This window comes from Eublepharis macularius, chromosome 19 (assembly GCF_028583425.1).
Source record: "Eublepharis macularius isolate TG4126 chromosome 19, MPM_Emac_v1.0, whole genome shotgun sequence".
Classification (NCBI taxonomy): Eukaryota; Metazoa; Chordata; class Lepidosauria; order Squamata; family Eublepharidae; genus Eublepharis; species Eublepharis macularius.
Genome location: NC_072808.1, coordinates 7,568,468 through 7,587,850, shown reverse-complemented (window position 1 = coordinate 7,587,850; position 19,383 = coordinate 7,568,468). Strand labels below are relative to the sequence as shown.

The 19,383-nt window shown below is 46.6% G+C and overlaps 1 protein-coding gene across 1 annotated transcript in view; it reads left to right on the top strand.

Annotated features, from left to right (window-relative positions):
• Nucleotides 1-517: 517 nt before the first annotated feature.
• Nucleotides 518-19,383, top strand: part of LOC129346551 (nuclear receptor subfamily 1 group D member 1-like) — a 39,860-nt gene continuing 20,994 nt past the window's right edge. The window contains exon 1 of the mRNA XM_055003892.1: nt 518-847. Coding sequence (XP_054859867.1) covers nt 832-847 — 16 coding nt within the window. The 5' untranslated portion in view covers nt 518-831. The remainder of the gene's footprint in view (nt 848-19,383) is intronic.

Below are 19,383 nucleotides of genomic sequence, written 5' to 3'. Positions count from 1 at the left end.
ACCAGGGGCACTACCTCCTGCCAAGAGGCACCCCCTGTGCCGGCAACCCACTGAGTTCCACCACCTCTTTCCCCGGAAAAAAAGCCCTGGCTAGGCCAGACCTTTTTCTAGCGACAACCGGGGCTCTGCCTCTTGCCTGTGTCCCAGATGGGTCTGTGCCAGCCGGGGTGGGCGCCTTCTCCCCCCTGCCTGGTGCTGCAGTGTGAAGCCAGGCTCCTCCGGCCGCCTCGCCTCTCCTCCTCCCTCCTCCAGCCCCGCCTCCCGTCCATGTGCGGCTCCGGGGCTGATGTCATCTCTCCGGCTGCCTGGAAATGTGTGTCAGTGGGGCATGCCTTTGATTCTGTCACATGCAGGCTACACATGAGCCAGCCGCGCAGGCACGCCAGATCCCAACTCCCCCGCTCCCTCCTGGCTAGAAAACAGGAGCGGCTCAGCCCCGAGTCGAACAAGCAAAACAAGAGGCAGCCACCCGCACCCACGTATATAGATGCACGCACATGCATGCAACCGGGGGCCGGGGAGCTTCAGCTCGTAGCCAGCAGCAGCCCAGGCTCGGGCGGACTCTCCCGCACGTGGAATCCGCAGGCGCCGGAACCTCGACCCAGTTGCACGGCGGCGGCTGCAAAGCAACGCGCGCACCGGGCGACGAGCGCAGGGGAAAGCCGCAGAGGTTTCCCGGAGCGGTCCCTGGGGGCGAGCAAAAATAATAATAATATCTCAATTGTTATTGTTGTTATTGGGAGTCGAGAGGCCAGCCCCGCGCGCAAAAGTCTGGGACGCGGCTTTGTAACCCGGTGAAACTGACACGGGCAGAGGGCCGCAGCGAGAAGCATGGATAACAATTCGGGTAAGCAGCCGGCCATCCTTGTGGTTCTGCGAACTCTCTTTCCCCCCCTTTTTTAAAAAAAGATTTACCCGATCCGTCAGTTGCAAGTGGGTGGAAGGGCGGAAGTTTGGGTGCGAAAAGAGGAGCTGCGCCAAGGGGGGTTTTTCTCTAGTTTGCCAAACCCGTTTGCAGGGAGGGAGCCGGGAGCCTCTTGGCTTTGTGTCCGTTCTTCTCCGCTCCATACCCTCAGCTAGGATCCCTCTCGGATTCCTACCCCAGCTCCTGACCCCGGAAGGCGTGCATCGACCGGGGCTTTGATTCATTTCCTTTCACCCAAAAGCAAAAAAAAAATAAAAATCCCCTTTGCGTAATTTTTCAGATGGCTGGCGTTTCCCCCAACGTATTTATAAGGCAGCTTTTATTATGGTGGGGGAAATAGAAATATGGTTTCTCTTGCCACTAGACTGGTTGTTTTTAGTCGGGTGGGCTGAAATCTGTACATGGGCATTGCGAGAAAGGCAGGATTATTTGGCGCAATCTTCGCAGAGTTCAAGAGAGGCTGCAAAACTCTGGCATGATTTTTGCAAAGGGGTGGGTAGGCGAGGGGGGAGGGAAATGGCATACAGTCGCCGTTTTGTTATTGAGCAGGGCCAGGCAACTAGTTTTGACAAATATCATGCCTTGGCATCGCAGGGGTGCGCCTGGATATCTGCATCCACGTAAACAAACAGCAGAAATCTGATCTGTGGTTTTGCAAAATTGCTGTTTGTTTCTCTCTCTCCTTTTTTTAAATCCTTGGCGTAGTAAAGGGGGGGGGGATACTGCAGACCGTTTAATATACTGCACAGTTTGGGGAGGGGGTAAACAGGTCCCTCGAGGTGTATATGTTGGCTGGGGGTGGCTTTGAGGGCGAAGTTATGGTTACAGTTTGGCATTCAAACAAGATTTGTTGAAAGGGGGAAGAACTGCTGTTCAAGTGAGCTGGGGAGGAATGCCAAAGCAGAGAACAGCCTGTTTGATAGATGGAGATGTTCTTTGGTGCTACATCAGACCATTCAACCTAGACTGGCTCTGGCTCCCTAGAGGATTTTTCCAGCTTGAGATCCCTGACGCAAAGATGTCCAGGACAGAACTTGGGAGTTTCCTGCATGGAAAGCTTTGGCTCTCCTTCATACTTAGAGCTGTGTCTATTGCACTGCTGCGTCTCATAATTGTGGGATTTCAGGACTCCAAAGGTCTCATTAAAAGCATCTATCTTTAGTGCAATGACCGTAGGTTGTTGTTTTTTTTAAAAAAATAAATAAATTGTATTAAATATACATTTTAACTAACAATCAATCAAACAAACAAACAATAACAAAGTGCAATTAGAATTTCTTACATAAATGACATTATCATTCAGACACAATAAAAGTAATACATTGTGACACCTACGTTTCCTTCTGATATATGTATACATACACTTTTGTGTATAATCCCGTAGACCTTTCCCTGCAGCATTGTCAGTCTAGAATATTTTGTGTTTAGAAGAAGCTATACATCTGTTTGGTATGAATTTTTTGTGTGTTTTCAAAATTCCAGTTTCCAGATATTTTTGATAAGTTGGTATTATGCTGTGCGAATCCTGGTTAGGAATTTCTGTGAAATTTTGGCATCACCGTAGGTTTGATAGTATGATGAAAGCTGTGATTTCCATAGAGCCACGTTTCCGGGGCTCAGGAGGTGGGGCATCAATAGAGTTGTCAACTCTGGGTTAGGGAATTCCTGGAGATTTGGGGGTGGAGCCTTGGAAGGTTGGGGTTTGAGGAGGGGAGGGACCACAGTGGGGTAGGATGCCATAGACTCCACCCTCCGAACGCTGCCATTTTCTCCAGGCAAACTGATCTATGTTGTCTGGAGATCAGTTGTAATTCCAGGAGATCTCCGGGCCCCGCCTGGCAGTTGACGATCCTAGGCATCCGTGTCTTTGCCCGGTCTTCTGGTTAGCAAAAGCAAAACCAATTATGCAAAAACGGATGGGTGCCAATTTGTTTCATTTGTATAACGAGGCAAGTTGCAACATTCTTGCTGTGCGTGTTATGCAAGTGGCACATTTTCTTAGGGAAGGCTTTGGGTTACCTTATCTTGGTGAATAAATTATTATTCCTATTCCTATTAATGATGATAATAAGAATGTTGATTAAAGCAGATGGCTCTCGTTGATACAAATTATCCTGTGTCCTTTTGTTCTGGGTTTCTCCTACCTGGAACAATCCTCTAGAATGTGACAAAGAACTTAATCTTTGGCTCGTCTGCCTTTTTGGGGGACACTTTGGCCCTGATCTCTCTTGCATCACAGGGAGGAAAATCCTGGGCTGCCCAATATGTCCACACGCCTCCAGCAAACACATTTTTAAGGAGCTTTTGGAGTGCAGTGTAGAAGCACTTCATAAACCCCCCAAAGACTCCCCGAAAGCCACAACAGCTAATACGGCGCACCGGATAAGAGTGTGAGACTTCAGCCAGAGAGATCTGGCTTCCAGTTCTGCTGTGCCATGCAACTGGGTGGCCTTGTGTAAGTCATTGTCCTGCAGCCTAACCCAGGGTTCTCATGAAGATCACATGAAATAATCAGCCACGAAACAGCCAGCGTGATGTAGTGGTTGGAATGTAGGATCTGGGAGACGTTGGAAGCTCTTTGGGTGACCTTAAGTCAGTCCCACACGCACATTCTCTCTCTCAGCCTAACCTACTTCCCAGGGTGGTGGCAGTGAGGATAAACTGGAGGAGGGGAGAATTATGATGTAAGCCCCTTTGGGTCCCCCTTGGGGGAAACAGTGGGGCATAAATACCTAGATAAATAAACCAACCCATGTGGGGTGCCCTGAACTGTTCAGAAGAACAAGCAAATAAGATTTGTGGCATTTTATATATAAAAAACAACCAGGCTGTCTCCAGTCTCAAGAAATGTTAGAAGGTGCTGATGTGTGGGAGTTCTCAGGTGGTGTGCAAAGTCACATGGTGACATCACTCCACGTGTGAAGACTCAGCTTCACTGTGATGTCATCTTATTTTTTTGGAGAAGGAGATACTAGGCTTTCTCAAGAAGGGCAGAGCAACACTGAAAGGTGTTCTGGTATCACACTGGCCTCTTGAAGTCCTCCCAGGAGGTTACTGTGGTAGTTCATAGCAACCTGTTGACATCATGTTCTGATACTGGGCCGCGTTGTTTTGCAGTGTTGCATTCACACCCTGCTTGGGTTTATTGTGGGTAAGAGCATTTAATATTAAGTGCCTGCAGCAGGGCACGTGTGCATGTGAGACTTGAGGATTCTCATTTAGCAGGATCCATCGAGGAGCTGCACTCTTCCTTTAAGGCAGGGCGCAGGACAGCATAATCTTTGCCAGGGCTTTTTTTCCAGGAAAAGAGGTGGTGGAACTCAGTGGTGGAACTCAAGACCGCACAATGATGTCACTTTGGGTTAGCTGGAACAAAGGGGGGAGTGTTTTAAAGTTTAAATGGCCCTCGGCGAAAATGGTCACATGGCTGGTGGCACCGCCCCCTGATCTCCAGACAGAGGGGAGTTCAGATTGCCCTCTGCGCCACTCCAGCAGTGCGGAGGGCAATCTAAACTCCCCTCTGTCTGGAGATCAGGGGGCGGGGCCACCAGCCATGTGACCATTTTTAAGAGGTGCCAGAACTCCGTTCCACTGTGTCCCCGCTGAAAAAAAGCCCTGATCTTGGCTATAACAGATGACTACAGCTACCCTGCTGGATTTGCGGGAGCCTTTCAGGTCTCAGAGAACTCGGTTTGGGACTGTGAACATATTTTGCCATGCAATTTGCCATCCACTTGAGCAGCCAGATTCCATAATAAAGGTGGCATTATGTAGCCTTCAAGGCTTGGCAGTGACAGACACACAGATTTGGGCATATCTGGGGCACGGCATACAAAGTTAAAAAGCGAGAGAGAACATTAAAACCTCTCTCGTTTCATACCATTGGATTATTTTTCTTCATGGTTGAACTGAGAGCTGTTGAAATTTGATAGGGTCAGCAGGGGGGGCATAAAAATTGCCTGGGAGGGGGCAGTTGCGGCCTCCGGGTCACTAGTCGCTCATCCCTGCTGGAAGGCATTCAAGGTAGCCTGCTAGACTTTGGCTGTCGCCTTCTGCCGACCACACGTGCCTGCATCCATCTATCTAATCTGTCTGATGGGAGTGACAGTCCGGTAAGGTCTCTTGCTTGGATGAGCTCGGCTATGACCGCACGTGACCTCTTTTTCCGCATGGTACTAACCTGACTGTGCATTCTCCTTCTCGCAAATTGCTACCCTGAACGACTGCACGTGCCTCTCTGGTTTCCTCCTCTTGGAAGAGAAGATTGTTGCTGATTTAGAGGCTGCTAGGATTTGTGTGTGGATGCAGCAGCCGGCTTTGCTGTTTGGAATTCTGGTAGGGTGGGACGGGAGTATCTGGATCACCAAATAAATAGTCTTAAGTGGGTTCCATTTATAAGGATCAGATTCCCCTGCAAGACAGAAGTATCATTCTCAGGTTTCAAAGAGTTCAGGGTGTATTGCTTGAATTCTCTTCCTCCCTGGCTGGTTCGGGGCGTGGTTGACTCACTGCTTTTCAGCACTGCAACTTTCTGAGCCACTGTGAAGCTTCAGGGAAAGAAAAGGTGCTCCATCTTAAATTCCTTCTTCCACATCCTCAGTATTAAACGTACAGACTCTCTGCATTCCTCAGCCTAGCTCTTTTTAACAGCAGTTGGAAAACTTGCGATTCCAGTGTGGAACGGTTGCGTGAAACCAGTCTACACAGATAGGCAGCTAGGAAAGACTTGTTTGTTTTCTTGTTTATTATTATTTGTTTCATATCCTGCTTTTCTCCCTCATGGGCACCCGAAGTGGCTTTCAACATTCTCCCTCCTCAATTTTCCATATATAAGCAGCTTTATCATAGTGGTTAAGTGGTTGGGCTGTGAATCAGCACTCTGCTGGTTCGTCTCCCGCTCCTGCCATGAGCTCAATAGGTGGCCTTGGGTAAGCCAGTTCTCTCAACCCCAACTGTATTTTGGGGTAATAACAACACTGATCTTGTTCACTGTTCAGAGTGGAGCACTAATCTATCCAGAAGAGCAGTATATAAGCACAGTTATTATAATATTATTTTTGTGCAAGATGAAAGAGAGAGAGAGAGTTGGCAGAATATGTGAGCAATTTCTACTTTCCGTAAAATTCCTATGAGGAATTTGACCACATTTTTTCATCACAAAAATGGCAATTGTTTACAGGCCAGACTGTATCCATAGGAGCCTAGTTGCCAGTGACAATTTCACATAATTCTAGTGTGGTCAATCAGTGGGAGCAATTCACGTGTCTTGCACAACATTTTTGTCCATTCCTTATTGCCTTGCTTGCTTTTAAGTAAGGTGCATGCTGAAATAATTGTCTATCGTTTCACTCCTAAGGGACAGAAAAATATGGAAGGGATTTTGGAAATTGATGTTAACCCTTCTTTAGTTTTGTACATCATATCCCAGCCGAGAGATGTATATTTATACCAGCTCCTGAAAACCAGCTTGGTGTAGTGGCTAGAGTGTCGGACAAATGGGAAGACCAGAGTTCAAATCCCCACTTCGTGGTGGAATTGGCCTTCTGTGAGCACAACCTACCTCACAAGGTAGTGGCGATGGTAAAATCGAGGGAAGGAGTACTCTTGGAGCTTCTTAGTGGAAAAATGGGTTAGTAAAGTAGTGAAAGAAATAATAAAACAGCAGTAAGCTCTCTATACTTAGAGAGTTTATTACAGAGCTTAACTACCTGAAGTATGTGTGGGAGATTTGAGCTGTGAAACAAGATGTACATTTGGCTACTGTCCAGAGAAGTGATTGCTGATAGCAGAGTTTGGCAATGGAGTATTGAAATATTGCCACACTTAAAAGTATGAGCCTGCTGAGACTGTCCTTTAAAAAAGAGGCTTGGTTGCGATTCAGACATATACAACACATTTTCCCAGTTATTTGATTTCCCTTTCCCAAACCAGGTGGCCAATTCCAGCCAACCTAGCATGAGATCTCCCCTTAGGAGGGGACAGCAATGAAGGCTTTTCATGCACAAAATAAATTTACATATGATCAGACTGAGAGGAATAACAGAGAGATGCTGTTAGCCAGCTTGGAGAGAAATTACTGGTAAGGCAGAATTGGGCACCGGCCCTGAAGTCTGGCTAGCTTAGAGTACACCAGGTTGCGTTCGTCAGATCTGTTCCGAGCAACGTGTTGCAGAAGCCAAGCAAACTGAAGGGCTCATGGCTAGGTTAAACAACCCTTTCATCCGCTTCATTGATTCCCATCAACAGGTGGATCCTAAGCCAGGATTCTATGAAGGAACGTGGAAATGTATCTGAAGAAGGGAGCTTTGACTCTCGAAAGTTCATACCCTGGAAATCTAGTTGGTCTTTAAGGTACTCCTGGACCCAAATCTTGCTTTAGTAATCAAAGCAATTATGGTCTGGGTGCATAGGTCCTTGGTCTAAACCTCTCACTCTTAGACCTGTTCTTTCATTGAGTCATTTCCTGCATCCCCCTTATTCTGTGCTCTTCTGTTATTTGCCCAGGTACCTTTCCTTTGACTTGAATGAGGGAAAAGTTAGGAAAAATTAGATGGGTTTTTGCAAAGAAATGCAAGTCATAACCATAGCTGCGTTCTCTTCCACCCCTGTTGAAAAAGCCTGTCAGTCCGATCAAGCAATCTGTTGCACCAAGGATTCTGCAGGAGGGTTGCCAACTCTGGGTTGGGAAATTCCTGGAAATTTGGAGGTGGAGCCTGGAGAGGGCATGGGATAAGGAGGGAAGGTACCTCATTGGAGTATAATGCCATACAATCTACTCTCCAAAGCAGCCATTTTCTCCAGGGGAACTGACCTCTGTGGCCTGGAGATCAGTTGTAATTCTGGGAGATCTCCAGCCACCACCTGGAGGCTGGCAACCCTAGCATGCATGGAAACCCCACTGCCCCTGTACAGTTGTTTCTTTGTTGATTTCGAAGGGGTGCATTTGTGCATGGAACTGTCACCTCTATTGAAAGGCATGAAGTGCCTTCACTATAGTGGAGTGTCTAATTTCTGCACGTTCCGAGCATTTGGATACGTGATTTGTAAGCTGTGTTGTTTTGCACATCGAGCCAAAAGCCTGCTGCTGTGTTGGCACATTTTGGTCCCCTTGCCTGCATCCAGGTGGCAACGACCAGTGATCTCTGTACATTGTGCTCGTCTCGGGCTGAAAATTGTTTAGTGTTTGGCTGTCCCCCCCCGACATTTATTTATCCTGTACAGCTGTGATAACATGTTCTCTAAAATAGGTAGTGCAGGCAAGAGAGACGCTGCAAAGGCAAGCCACCAACAACATGGCCGAAACAGCCTATGACTGATGAGTTTGGCTGTTGTGTGAATTACAGCAGTGGTTCTCCGCCTTTTCGGTAAGGTAAAGGTAAAGTTAGTCCCCTGAGCAAGTACCGAGTCATTACTGACCCACAGGGGGACGTCGCATCATGACATATTCTTGGCAGACTTTTGTTGCAGGGTGGTTTGCCATTGCCTTCCCCCGTCATCGACATTTTACCCCCAGGAAACTGGGTGCTCATTTTACTGACCTCGGAAGGATGGAAGGCTGAGTCAACCTTGAGCAGGATGGAAGGCTGAGTCAACCTTGAGCCGGCTACCTGAACCCAGCTTCCACCAGGATCGAACTCAGGTCGTGAGCAGAGCTTGGGCTGCACTACTGCAGTTTACCACTCAAATTTACTAGGTATGGTGACCCACTTAAAAGGGGGAAAAAAACCCAGAGCATCCACAAATCAATAAAACTGCCAAAGCCCGAGACCTACCTTCATAGGCTTTGCAATTTATTGTGGGCCAAGAGGAACCACAGGTGGTATGTGCTCAATTCGAGGGCGTTTGTAAACAAAATAATGGATTGATCTTATTTTTGCAAGCTTTAGACTCTTCTTTCTTCTGGTAGTTTGCAGCGGGAACTGGTGCTGTTGGGTTTAAGGTGATCTGGGCGGGTTAGACTCATCCATGTGGTATAGCAGAGGGAAATTGGTGAGGGGCAGCTTTCTTTCCCTGTGCAGAATTAGGATGTGTATTGTGTGTTTGTTTTTAAGCAACAATCCCCACCCTCTATTGCAGCTGGTTGACCTGATTGCTCCAGCTGTGAGTTAGCAATGCGGAGAAAAAAATTCTTAAGTACAAAGAAAGAGCTGGGAAACATAGTCCATTTTCTTGCTTTACCGTCTCCATTCTGCTGGAAGAATCTCTGTCCTTTCCTTTACAGTATGGCCAGTGTGCCTTTATTCCCTGTCTCCAGGGCTCCTAGGAATGAGACGCTTCTCGAAATCACCGGAGCAAAATCTGTCGCTCCTCTTTTTACCTTCTCCTAAGCTGGCCTTAGAGCCAAAACACACGTTAAGAAAAACCTAGGTTCAGCACGTGTTCTCTTACCTCAAGCTGGAAGCTTAAAGTAGGCGTCCTGGAAGCTTAAAGATCTGTAGGGGTCCTGGAAGCTTAAAGTCCTGGAAGCTTAAAGGATCTGTAAGCATCCTGGAAGCTTAAAGGCATCCTGGAAGCTTAAAGCTTAAAATACAGGCGCCTGTATTTCCCTTTCCCTTTTTGCTGCTCTGTAAATGCTAAACTTTAAGCTTCCAGGACGCCTACAGATCCCAGCAAACCTTGAGGTAAGAGAACACGTGCTGAACACAGGTTTTTCTTAACGTGTGTTTTGGCTCTAAGTGAATTCACATTGTGAAATGGGGGTGGCCTCTAATACAGCAGCACTGAAGGCAATTGTTGTATAACCTCTTAGGTAAAGATTGGGTTTCGCTGCCATCCCATTGGTGCCACACCTGCGGTGTAGTGCTAGGGAAGGAATCTTCCATGACAGGTCTTGGAAAAAAGTCCTGGAAACACTGTAAAAAGTGTTCGCAAATTAATATATTAATGTCCTTGCCAGAGATCAAGGTACTAAGTGATTTGGCCAATTGGTGTAGCCTATTGCATATCCAGTAGGCATTTGCTGTTTGCCTGCTTGTTTCCCACCGCAAACATCTATAATGTTCAGAGGAGAAATCTGAGCCAAGCTACAAGTGACGCCTGACACAAGTTGGACACTTGTCAGCTTCCCTCAAGTTTTGATGGGAAATGTAGGCGTCTTGGTCTTGCAGCTGTAATGGAGAGCCAAGCTGTAAAGCCAGGACGCCTACATTTCCCATCAAAACTTGAGGGAAGCTGACAAGTGTCCAACCTGTGTCAGGCGTCACTTGTAGCTTGGCTCTCAGAGCTATAAACAGGCAGTGGAAATGGGTCACCGCACTGCATTCTGGCTGTCGTCACTGTGTGGTGTCAAGACGTGCACCTCTGAATCCAAATGTGTGGAGTTCACTGAGAGAGGCACGCAGTTGACCAGCGGAGAACCTAACCACCATACCCACATGGAGTGTGAATTGGCTTACCAATAGTTCCAGTGCTTAACCAAGGACTCCTTAGAGACAGGTAGGGTAAAATGGAGTGAATTGCAATGTATGTGCTGTTTTTTCTGCTGAGAAACGCAAAGCAGATGATCATATTGGCGTCTTTGTCTGGATGTTTGCGCACTCCATAGGCATATCTGCACAACAAACTTACCATGGTTTTATAGTGTTTGATTTGCATGGCTGGCCCTGGAGAAAGCTCCGATGAGGGAACCCATGAACATATAAAGCTCCAGCTTCTGTTGCAGAATTACAGTTCCCCTGCAGGCACGGGGGAGGAAATGATTTTTAAACTAGGTTAAGTGTGGGCTAAAGATGTTGTCTAGTTCATCCTTGCAAATATGCTAATAAAATTTACTAGCCTGCTGATAGATACATCATTTGTGGCACACTGACAGTCAGAAAGGAGGGGAAAAATGAGGTGGGCCAGGATATGAATCTGACGAATCATTTCATAAACCAATTCTTCCAGTTTACGAAACCTCCTTTACCTTGTTGCCTGGAGTCAGCACTCGCTCGCCATGGGTGAGCGATTTTTTTTTTTTAACAAACTGGTCTAAGTTTCTAATTTCTAGCCAGAGGCTCGGTTTGTTTCTCACGTGCTGAAGTTATGCAGTGGTTGCGACTGGAGTGCTGCAGCAAAAAACGTTCCTGTTCCCAACCCAGAGCTGTGCTGCCTTACTCTGCCCTTCCTCCCATGGCGGTGACTTTGACCTACTTCGCTGTCTGCAGGCGTCGCTTGCGGGTGCTTTTGCAGGTGCCAGAGAGGCTGAGATCGGACTTAAAATGTAATGCAGCAGGCAGAATTTGCTGGCCTAAGAGCAAAAGCAGATTTTGGCAGGGTGTGGGCGTGCTGTTTGGTCGAGCTGCTTTGATCCTAGAGCGGCCAGAGAAATCCTTTTACCTTTCTTGTTACCTGTCATCATTCTGGCATCAGAAAAACAGCTTTGCTGGTTGGGAAGAGGGAAGTACACGCGGTAACCAGGCTGGTTCTTTGAATGCCATTGAACTGAACTCTCCCTCTTGGAACAAAAGATATCGGATAAATGTGCAACATGTCGTGTGCAGAAAGTTAGTTTCAAGCCCTGATTCAAAAGCACTCTGAGGTATGTGGAGCGCACCAGAGTTTACAGATGGGAGACTTGCTCAAGGCTTCTCATTCAAGTGGAGAATTCGTTGCTGAAGCTAAGCTACTTTACCAAAAACATGCACCTAAGATTACCTTGATGGCTATTTCTTCTAGGCCTAGTGGTCCCGTGGAGGAGATAATTTGAAGCAGAGAAGTAGGGAGTGAGGGGTCCTTAATCCTTCCCGCACCTGCTGATTTTTTGTTGCAGTTTACCACCACCACCTGGTTTTATCTTCCCATGGGATTCTTTCCAGATCCAAAATAGTAGCACCTTTAAGACTAACCAACTTTACTGTAGCATAAGCTTTCGAGAACCACAGTTCTCTTCGTCAGATGCAGCTCTCTTCATCTGAGAGCTGTGGTTCTCGAAAGCTTATGCTACAGTAAAGTTGGTTAGTCTTAAAGGTGCTACTGGACTCTTTACTATTTTGCTACTACTGACTAACATGGCTAACTCTTCTGGATCTATTTCCAGATCCATAAACTTGTGCCTGAAATCCCAGAAGGGACGCAGCTTGGGGAGTAGTTGTAGTGGAGAAGATAGGGAAAGGGTTAAGCGATTCTGCCCCTTCCCCACTGCACACTACCACCCTTCTCCTCTTCCCAAAGCTTGGTTGCCTAGAAGAAAGGTTTTCTCACAAGCCTTGGTATGTAATGGTACAGCTTTCCCCTCAGCAATGTGCTACCCAAGTGTTGAAAATTTGTAATGTTTAGTTTGGCCCCTTAACCATTGTATCTCCCAGGTTCCAAATCATACCCTTGGTGTGAATTGCATGGAGGACGGATTCATGTGGCCCATTTTTAAAAATGTGTTTTGAATCCAGGTTAACGGAAACAGACAAAAGTCAACCCCGTTTGAGAGTGTGTGTGGTGAACCACTCGCCTGGTAGTCCACCACAAACCGAGTTTGTCAGAGAACCTGTGATGAGCAAGAGTGTGACAATTTCACCCCGTGTCTCAAGCGACATGTTCACCAGACACAAATTTAAACAAGGTTAAATTGTCCCTTTCCCACCTAGAGTTGCCAGCCTCCAGGTAGTGGCTGGAGATCTCCTGGAATTACAACTGGTCTCCAGGCCACAGAGATCAGTTCACCTGGAGAAAATGGCTACTTTGGGGGGTGGACTGTATGGAATTATGCCATGCCAAGGTCCTTTTCCTTCACAAACCCCACTTTCTCCAGGTTTCACCCCCCCAGATCTCCAGGAATTTTCCGACTTGGAGCTGGCAACCCTATTCCCACCCCCTCACCTTAAAAAACAAATTATCTGTTCATATGTGGTTATGCTGCCACTAGGGCGTCCTTTCATTTTCTGAGCACTTGTAGGTTAGGAAATAAAACCTGTTAGGGAAATATCTTCTAAAGCCCATGTTTCCTGGATCATCAACCAGTCAAATTTCTGAAAGTAAGACAAAATTTCTGGATCTTGGAGAGCTTTCAACACTGGGCCAAATTCAATAGGTTTCTTCAACTGTGAGGCAAGATTAAAAAAAAAACATACATGTGATCTAGCCATATTTATCCATGGAGTTATAAACGACTTGTAAAATACTTGACGTATGGCTTGTAGGCTGTTAAGTTACAGGGAAAGGAAAATAAATATCTGTACAAGCAGGATTTTTTTCCTCTCTCTTCACAACTGTACCATGTGGGAAACTGGCTTTTGAAATCTCACAAATCTTGATTACATTTAAGGGTAATAATCCCTTCGTTTTGAAAATTTGATCTTCTGGAGAGCTTTTTAAAAAAAACTGGAAACCTAGATAAGCGATTCGCTTGTGGGTTATTCGCCCCTGTTTTCACCCTGCCTTTTCCTCAGCTGCCAGGGAAGCAAACAAATAGCTTGGAGACTGCATGTGGTATCTTGTTCTTTTGCCTATTCTGGGAGCGTTTCTTCTGCTGCCTGCAGTTCAAACAAGCCCACAGATGCACTCTGATTTGTTTAACCTACTTAAAGCCAAAAAAAAAGAGCGAGCCTCTCTTCCCTCGCCTGCCCCTCCCGCCCCTGTTCCACTGATGAAGGAACGTGCAGGCGGATTAAAGCCTTCAGCTAAAGACCTTAGCTAGTCTCGTGTTCGGTTTCTTTTATTTATTTACATACCACCATTTTTTGCAGGAAGGTATCTGCACTTTCTCTCCCTTAAGCATGCATCTCGCCTTCTTCTGAAAGACGGCACCTGCGGTGTGGCTATGTTGGTTGTACCGGGGGCGGGGGGCAGAGAAACGGGGCTGCTTAGGTTTTGTCCATCAGACCATAGTCTGGGCGGCTTCCCTTCCAATCCGAAAGATGATCAACAGGTCTTGCTGGGGAACTGTTTTCCATCCTGAAGTGTAATCTTCTGCACCCGCTGGGACATGTTGCACGTCTGGGCCAAGGGTTTTCGCTGCTGAGGAGCCTGGAGGCTTCCCGTAATTACAACATCTTCAGGCTATAGAGATCTGTTTTCCTGGAGAAAATAGTAGTTTTGGAGGATAAACTCTGAGCAGAACCACAAGTGACAAAAGGCACAGATTGGACACTTGTCAGCTTCCCTCAAGTTTTGATGGGAAATGTAGGCATCCTGGCCTCGCAGCTTGGCTCTCCGACTGCTGTCCATCAGACTTTTCAACTGTCACTTGTCCAACATTCCGCCAAGCTGCCTGCATTTCCCATCAAAACTTGAGGGAAGCTGACAAGTGTCCAACCTGTGCCTTTTGTCACTTGTGGTTCTGCTCTCTAACATCCTACCCCTGCCGAGTTCCCTCCCCGAACTCCAACCTGAAATCTTTGGGCATTTCCCAACCCAGAGATAGCAACCTCAGGAGAAACTTCTTGGTGCTGGCTAAGATCGAGCAGAGGGCTTGTCTTGCTTTCGTTCTGTTTGCAATGGGACCGTTGTGACGCCATTCAAGTGGCTGGTGAAGTGGATTCTATCCGATTACTAAGGTCCCCTTAGGAGGGGTCAAGGGTGTTTGTTTTTTTTTGGCAGGCAGCAATTACCAGTGTATCATAGGGCTGCTTGTATCGGTTTACAGAAACCTCATAAGGAACGAATAGCGAAACAGGATTTGCAGAGTTTTGCGGGATACCAACAGGTATATTTCTTAGTAGTATTTGACTAAAAAAAAAAATTCATGGCCCCCTTTCAAGTCTTCCGCTCCTGTCTGTTCCATCACACTCTCTTCGGGCTATAGGTCCCAACAACCAGTTGTCAAGCTTTCTGGCTTATGCTCTGAGGTGATCTGGAAAGGAGTTGACCACACGGAACGGCAGCTCTGTGGACACTGCCCTTCAAAGAGGAGGAAGCCAGTCTCATTCCCTCTTCCCAAGTCAAAGAATCCTTTCCTCCGTTCCTAGAAAATGGAGGTGGCTCCATTTTCACATTAGCTGGCAGGGTGTTAGAGAAACGCTCACCCTCTGTCCTTATAAATAACTTGTCAACTTCTTGGAATACCTACGGCTCCTGAACCCCATTTTGAGAAATGCTGACAGAGTGAATATGGTTGGAAACAACTCTAAGGCATTAGGATTCTTCTCAGTTTAATATGGAACACAGTGAAAAGAAAATGGAGCTACATTTTTGGGAGGTAGGGTAACCCTGTGACTAGAGGGTGTCAAGATTAGTATAGATGCATTAAAGTTTTTGGCAAGGTTGTGTCACACACACAGGTTCCTTCCTTTCTGACTCCACGTGAAGATTACATAGTGCTTCTTAAGATACAACCAAAGCTGAGATTCTCTCGCTTTTAGCAGTCAAATCGGTTTTGTTAAGGCATTATTATTCTGCAAAGCTGAGTCAAATTGAATTGATTCTAGAGATGCCAACCTCCAGGTAGAGTCTGGAGATCTCCCCGAATTACGGTTGATCTCCAGACAACAGAGATCAGTTCCCTTGGAGAAAGTGGCTGCTTTAAAGATGGACTCCGTGGCATTATACCCCACTGCGGTCCCACACCCAAACCCCACCTTCCCTAGACTGTACTCCAAATCTCCAGGAATTTCCCAATCCTGAGTTGGCATTGCCAATTGATCCCCCCTCCCCCACTTCTCCACCCCCAAAATCAACTAGCTAGCCAGGCTAAAACAATCCACAATATTTGAAGCGTGATCTAGGCCCACATCTGAACCTCAAATTAGCACCTACTTTGGCTCTTAAACTGGGAGCTGAGAATTTCCCTATTAGAGACTGGTTGGTGGGACCGATCATTCATCACCCAAGCAAGAAAAATGTGAGTCTTTATTTTCTTTCCTGCTTAACTGTAATCTTTACTTCGATCTTAGGAGGCAGAGAAAATATATGCGAAGGACAACTTCAAAGTGATTCTGATAAGGAAGCCCAAAATAGGGTCACTGCAGCCTGGCATCTGCAGAGAGAGGAAAATCAGGTTTCGCTGCTTTAAAAAGAAGGGAGGGGGGAGGACACACAGCAGATTCTTGGCCTAGATTCTGAAATATACCAGGGCTCCCCCAGCTGCCAAGTGCTTTAGAGATAGCGCAATGCCTGATAAACATGTGCGAGAGCTGCCGAATTTGCCTGCATCGGGTGAATTGAGGTCACCAGGTAGAAAAAAAACTGCGGCAGCTGTCTTCGGCACAGCGTTGCGGGAGGGTGCCTTGGGATTGATTTCTGGAGCACCCGGGAAACACACTCTGCAGCAATTCCTTTCCCAGCTACGATATATAAAGTGGCACCACTGAAATCCAGTCTGTGTTTGTTAGAGAGTCAAGGATTGCCCGTGTGGCTGTGATCACATTGCTCTCTCTCTCTCTCTCTCTCTAACACACAGCACTACAGGAAAAATCTGCAGTGTCAGCAGCATGGAAGCTGTGACTGGGTTGATGGACGAGGCAGTGCACCATGCAGTCACTAATAGTCCCACCCTGGCTGGGCGATATGCAGTGTTGAAGGGGGCGGGATGGCCACTGCTCTAGATGGTGTGCCAATTCAGCTGCCCAATAAAATAAAACAAAACAGAAGGTTTGATTTCAAAATCTCACAGAGGGCTGGGGGCAGGGTGTAACCCTCAGAAGAAGTGATCGTCATTAAGGCCCTGGGAGGTGCCTTTGCGACTCTCTGCCACTGAATGGCTGCATTGACCTTGTGGGAACCATTTCGCCTCCCCAGTGGGAGGTGAGGAAGAGCTCTCATCTGACGAAGAGAGCTGTGGTTCTCGAAAGTTTATGCTACAATAAAGTGAGTTAGTCTTAAAGGTGCTACTGGACTCTTTACTATTTTGCAGCTACAGACTAACATGGCTAACTCTTCTGGATCTAATTTTCACAATGCGTCTCCTTTCAAAAGCATACCATAGTTTTAACTTTATCTTTAGTTTAGTTTATTCCGTGTTTAACCCGCCCTCCCCACAAGTGGACCCAGGACGGAGTACAACAGTCATAAAATACAATTACATAGCAGATTCTACAATAAAATTCAGCAATTAAAATTATATATATATACAAAAACCTGATATAGTTGGCTACACATTCTTGTCCCCAGCATACAAAGAGAAGGTAGACAGACACATGAGCAGTACTTGAATACCGGAGACTGCTATTCCCAACACTATTTTGTGTCCCTCCCCCCATCCCCAAGTGGGCCCCTGGGCAGTTGTCCATAGGGTTACCAGCCTCCAGGTAGTGGCTGGAGATCTCCTGGAATTACAACTCTGTGGTCTCCAGGCCACAGAGATCAATTCACCTGGAGAAAATGGCTACTTTGGGAGGTGGACTGTATGGAATTATGCCACGCCAAGGCCCTTTCCCTCCCCAAACCCCTCTTTCTCCAGGTTTCACCCCCCAAATCTCCAGGAATTTCCCAACTTGGAGATGGCAACCCAGGGAGGTCCTTTCCTACATTGCACCGACAGCCAGGTTTTATCCCCTAGATCTCCAGGAATTTCCCAACTTGGAGCTGGCAACCCTAGTTGCCCAGGATGCTCCGTAGATAAGACGGCCCCTGCACCACCTTGGACCTCAGATTCCAACAAGCAATTGGAAACGTGTTTGAGTTGTTTGCATGGGACGCACACAGCGTTTTTAGCATTTCCCTGCCTGTGTCAACAGAAAAACTACATCGAGTGATGATATGTTATCAAATGGCCATTTCCCTCCTTGTGCCCTATGTTAATGACATGCACATAAACACCCACACAAATATTGTATGTGAAAATTCCCTTACGTCTCTGCGTGACTGTTCTGGGGGCCCATCCCGAAATCAATTAGATTAGATTGCAGCAACTCAGTTATCAGATGGTGCTATTAATTGTGCAGCCCAAAGTATATTCCCCTCCTCCAAATGTCTGTGAAGAGGAAGCATCCAAAGCTCAGTAAAGCGGCATTGTCAAAAGACAACCAAGGACAAACCAAGCAAAAGCAAAAAAGAAGCCAAGTGAGGGTAGACATTGCCATGAGAACTTAAATTGCTACTAAATGAATTGGTTGGTATAGGCTAACCTGTATATTTTACTTTGTAGACCCCAGCTTATCTGAGAGTTTTATATATGCATATGCGACCTTATGCATGCTAAGCAGATGTTCTACCACTGAGCTATGGTTCTACCCCATGCTTAAACCTAACATGGGATTTCCCCCCTTCAAACCAGCTATAGATCTCGTGAGCCTAGTAAAGATGCTAGCATCATTGTTCAAGAGCCCAACTCCTGCTTCCATTCCTGGGCATGCCTGTTGCTAAAACCTGTACCTGCATACCATGCTAGGTCCAGGAGAAACAAACTCCCAAACTAGTAAAGAGTCCGCTAGCGCCTTTAAGACTAACCAACTTTATTGGAGCATAAGCTTTCGAGAACCACAGCTCTCTTCATCAGATGCATCTGACAAAGAGAGCGGTGGTTCTCAAAAGCTTATACTACAATAAAGTTGGTTAGTCTTAAAGGTGCTGCTGGACTCTTTACTGTGTTGCAACTACAGCCGAACACGGCTAACTCCTCTGGATCTAAAACCCCTGAAAGAAACTGCTAGCATGCCGACTCTGCCCCTGCACTAACTTCGCAGAGTTGTTGTAAGGATAAAACGGAGGAAGAGAGAAACCACATAAGCTGCCCTGAGCTCCTTGGAGGAAAGATGGGATTAAAAAGGGGATTGATAAATAGATGTAAGGGCACAGCTTGATCTTAAAAAGTTTTTTACGTGGGTGGAGACTCTTTTAGAAGACATCTGCTTGGTGTCTCCCAGCTAAGTTCCTATAGCGTTTAGCAAAGTTTTGTGGCTTAATGTGAGCCAGAAGGTTAAAGTCCTGACTGCTAAATAGGTTGGCTTGGAGGATATGTTCCAACTTCCAGCACCAAATTTGTGCTCAGACAGTACAATCAAGCAACTGGGCTAGAAATACTCATAGAGAGTTGGCCTTGGAATCTGATTTATTTACTTCTTTTATCCCCGGCCCTTCACCCCCAACAGAGACACAAAGCAACTTACCTCATTTCCCCCTCTTCCATGTTATCTTCACAACAATCCTGTAAAGTAGGTTAACCTGAGAACGTGTGACTGGCTCAAGGTCACCCAGCCAGCTTCCATGGCGTAGTGGGGATTTGAACCCAGGTCACCCAGATCCTAGTCTAACCACTACACCAGACTGCCTCTACTGCCTAGAAGCAATGCTGGATCATGAACTTCTGGAATTCTCTTTCCAGCTGTAGGAAAACATGAATCTATTTGTGAATGTTCTGAAGGAACTAATATTCTTAATTTATGTTAACAACACATATTTCTACACTACTGCTCATTATGCATGTTTTGGGGCCTGCATGGGAGAGATAAATAAGCTTTTTAAAATCTTTTCTTGTTGGTGGATGTGTGGAAAGCTAGCCTCTGAGCAAAGAGAGATGGGTCTTGGTATACATTCGTTGTCTAACCTGTGGAACGGCCTGCCTGAGGTCAGGAGAGCCCCCACTCTCCTAGCTTTCCGCAAATGATGCA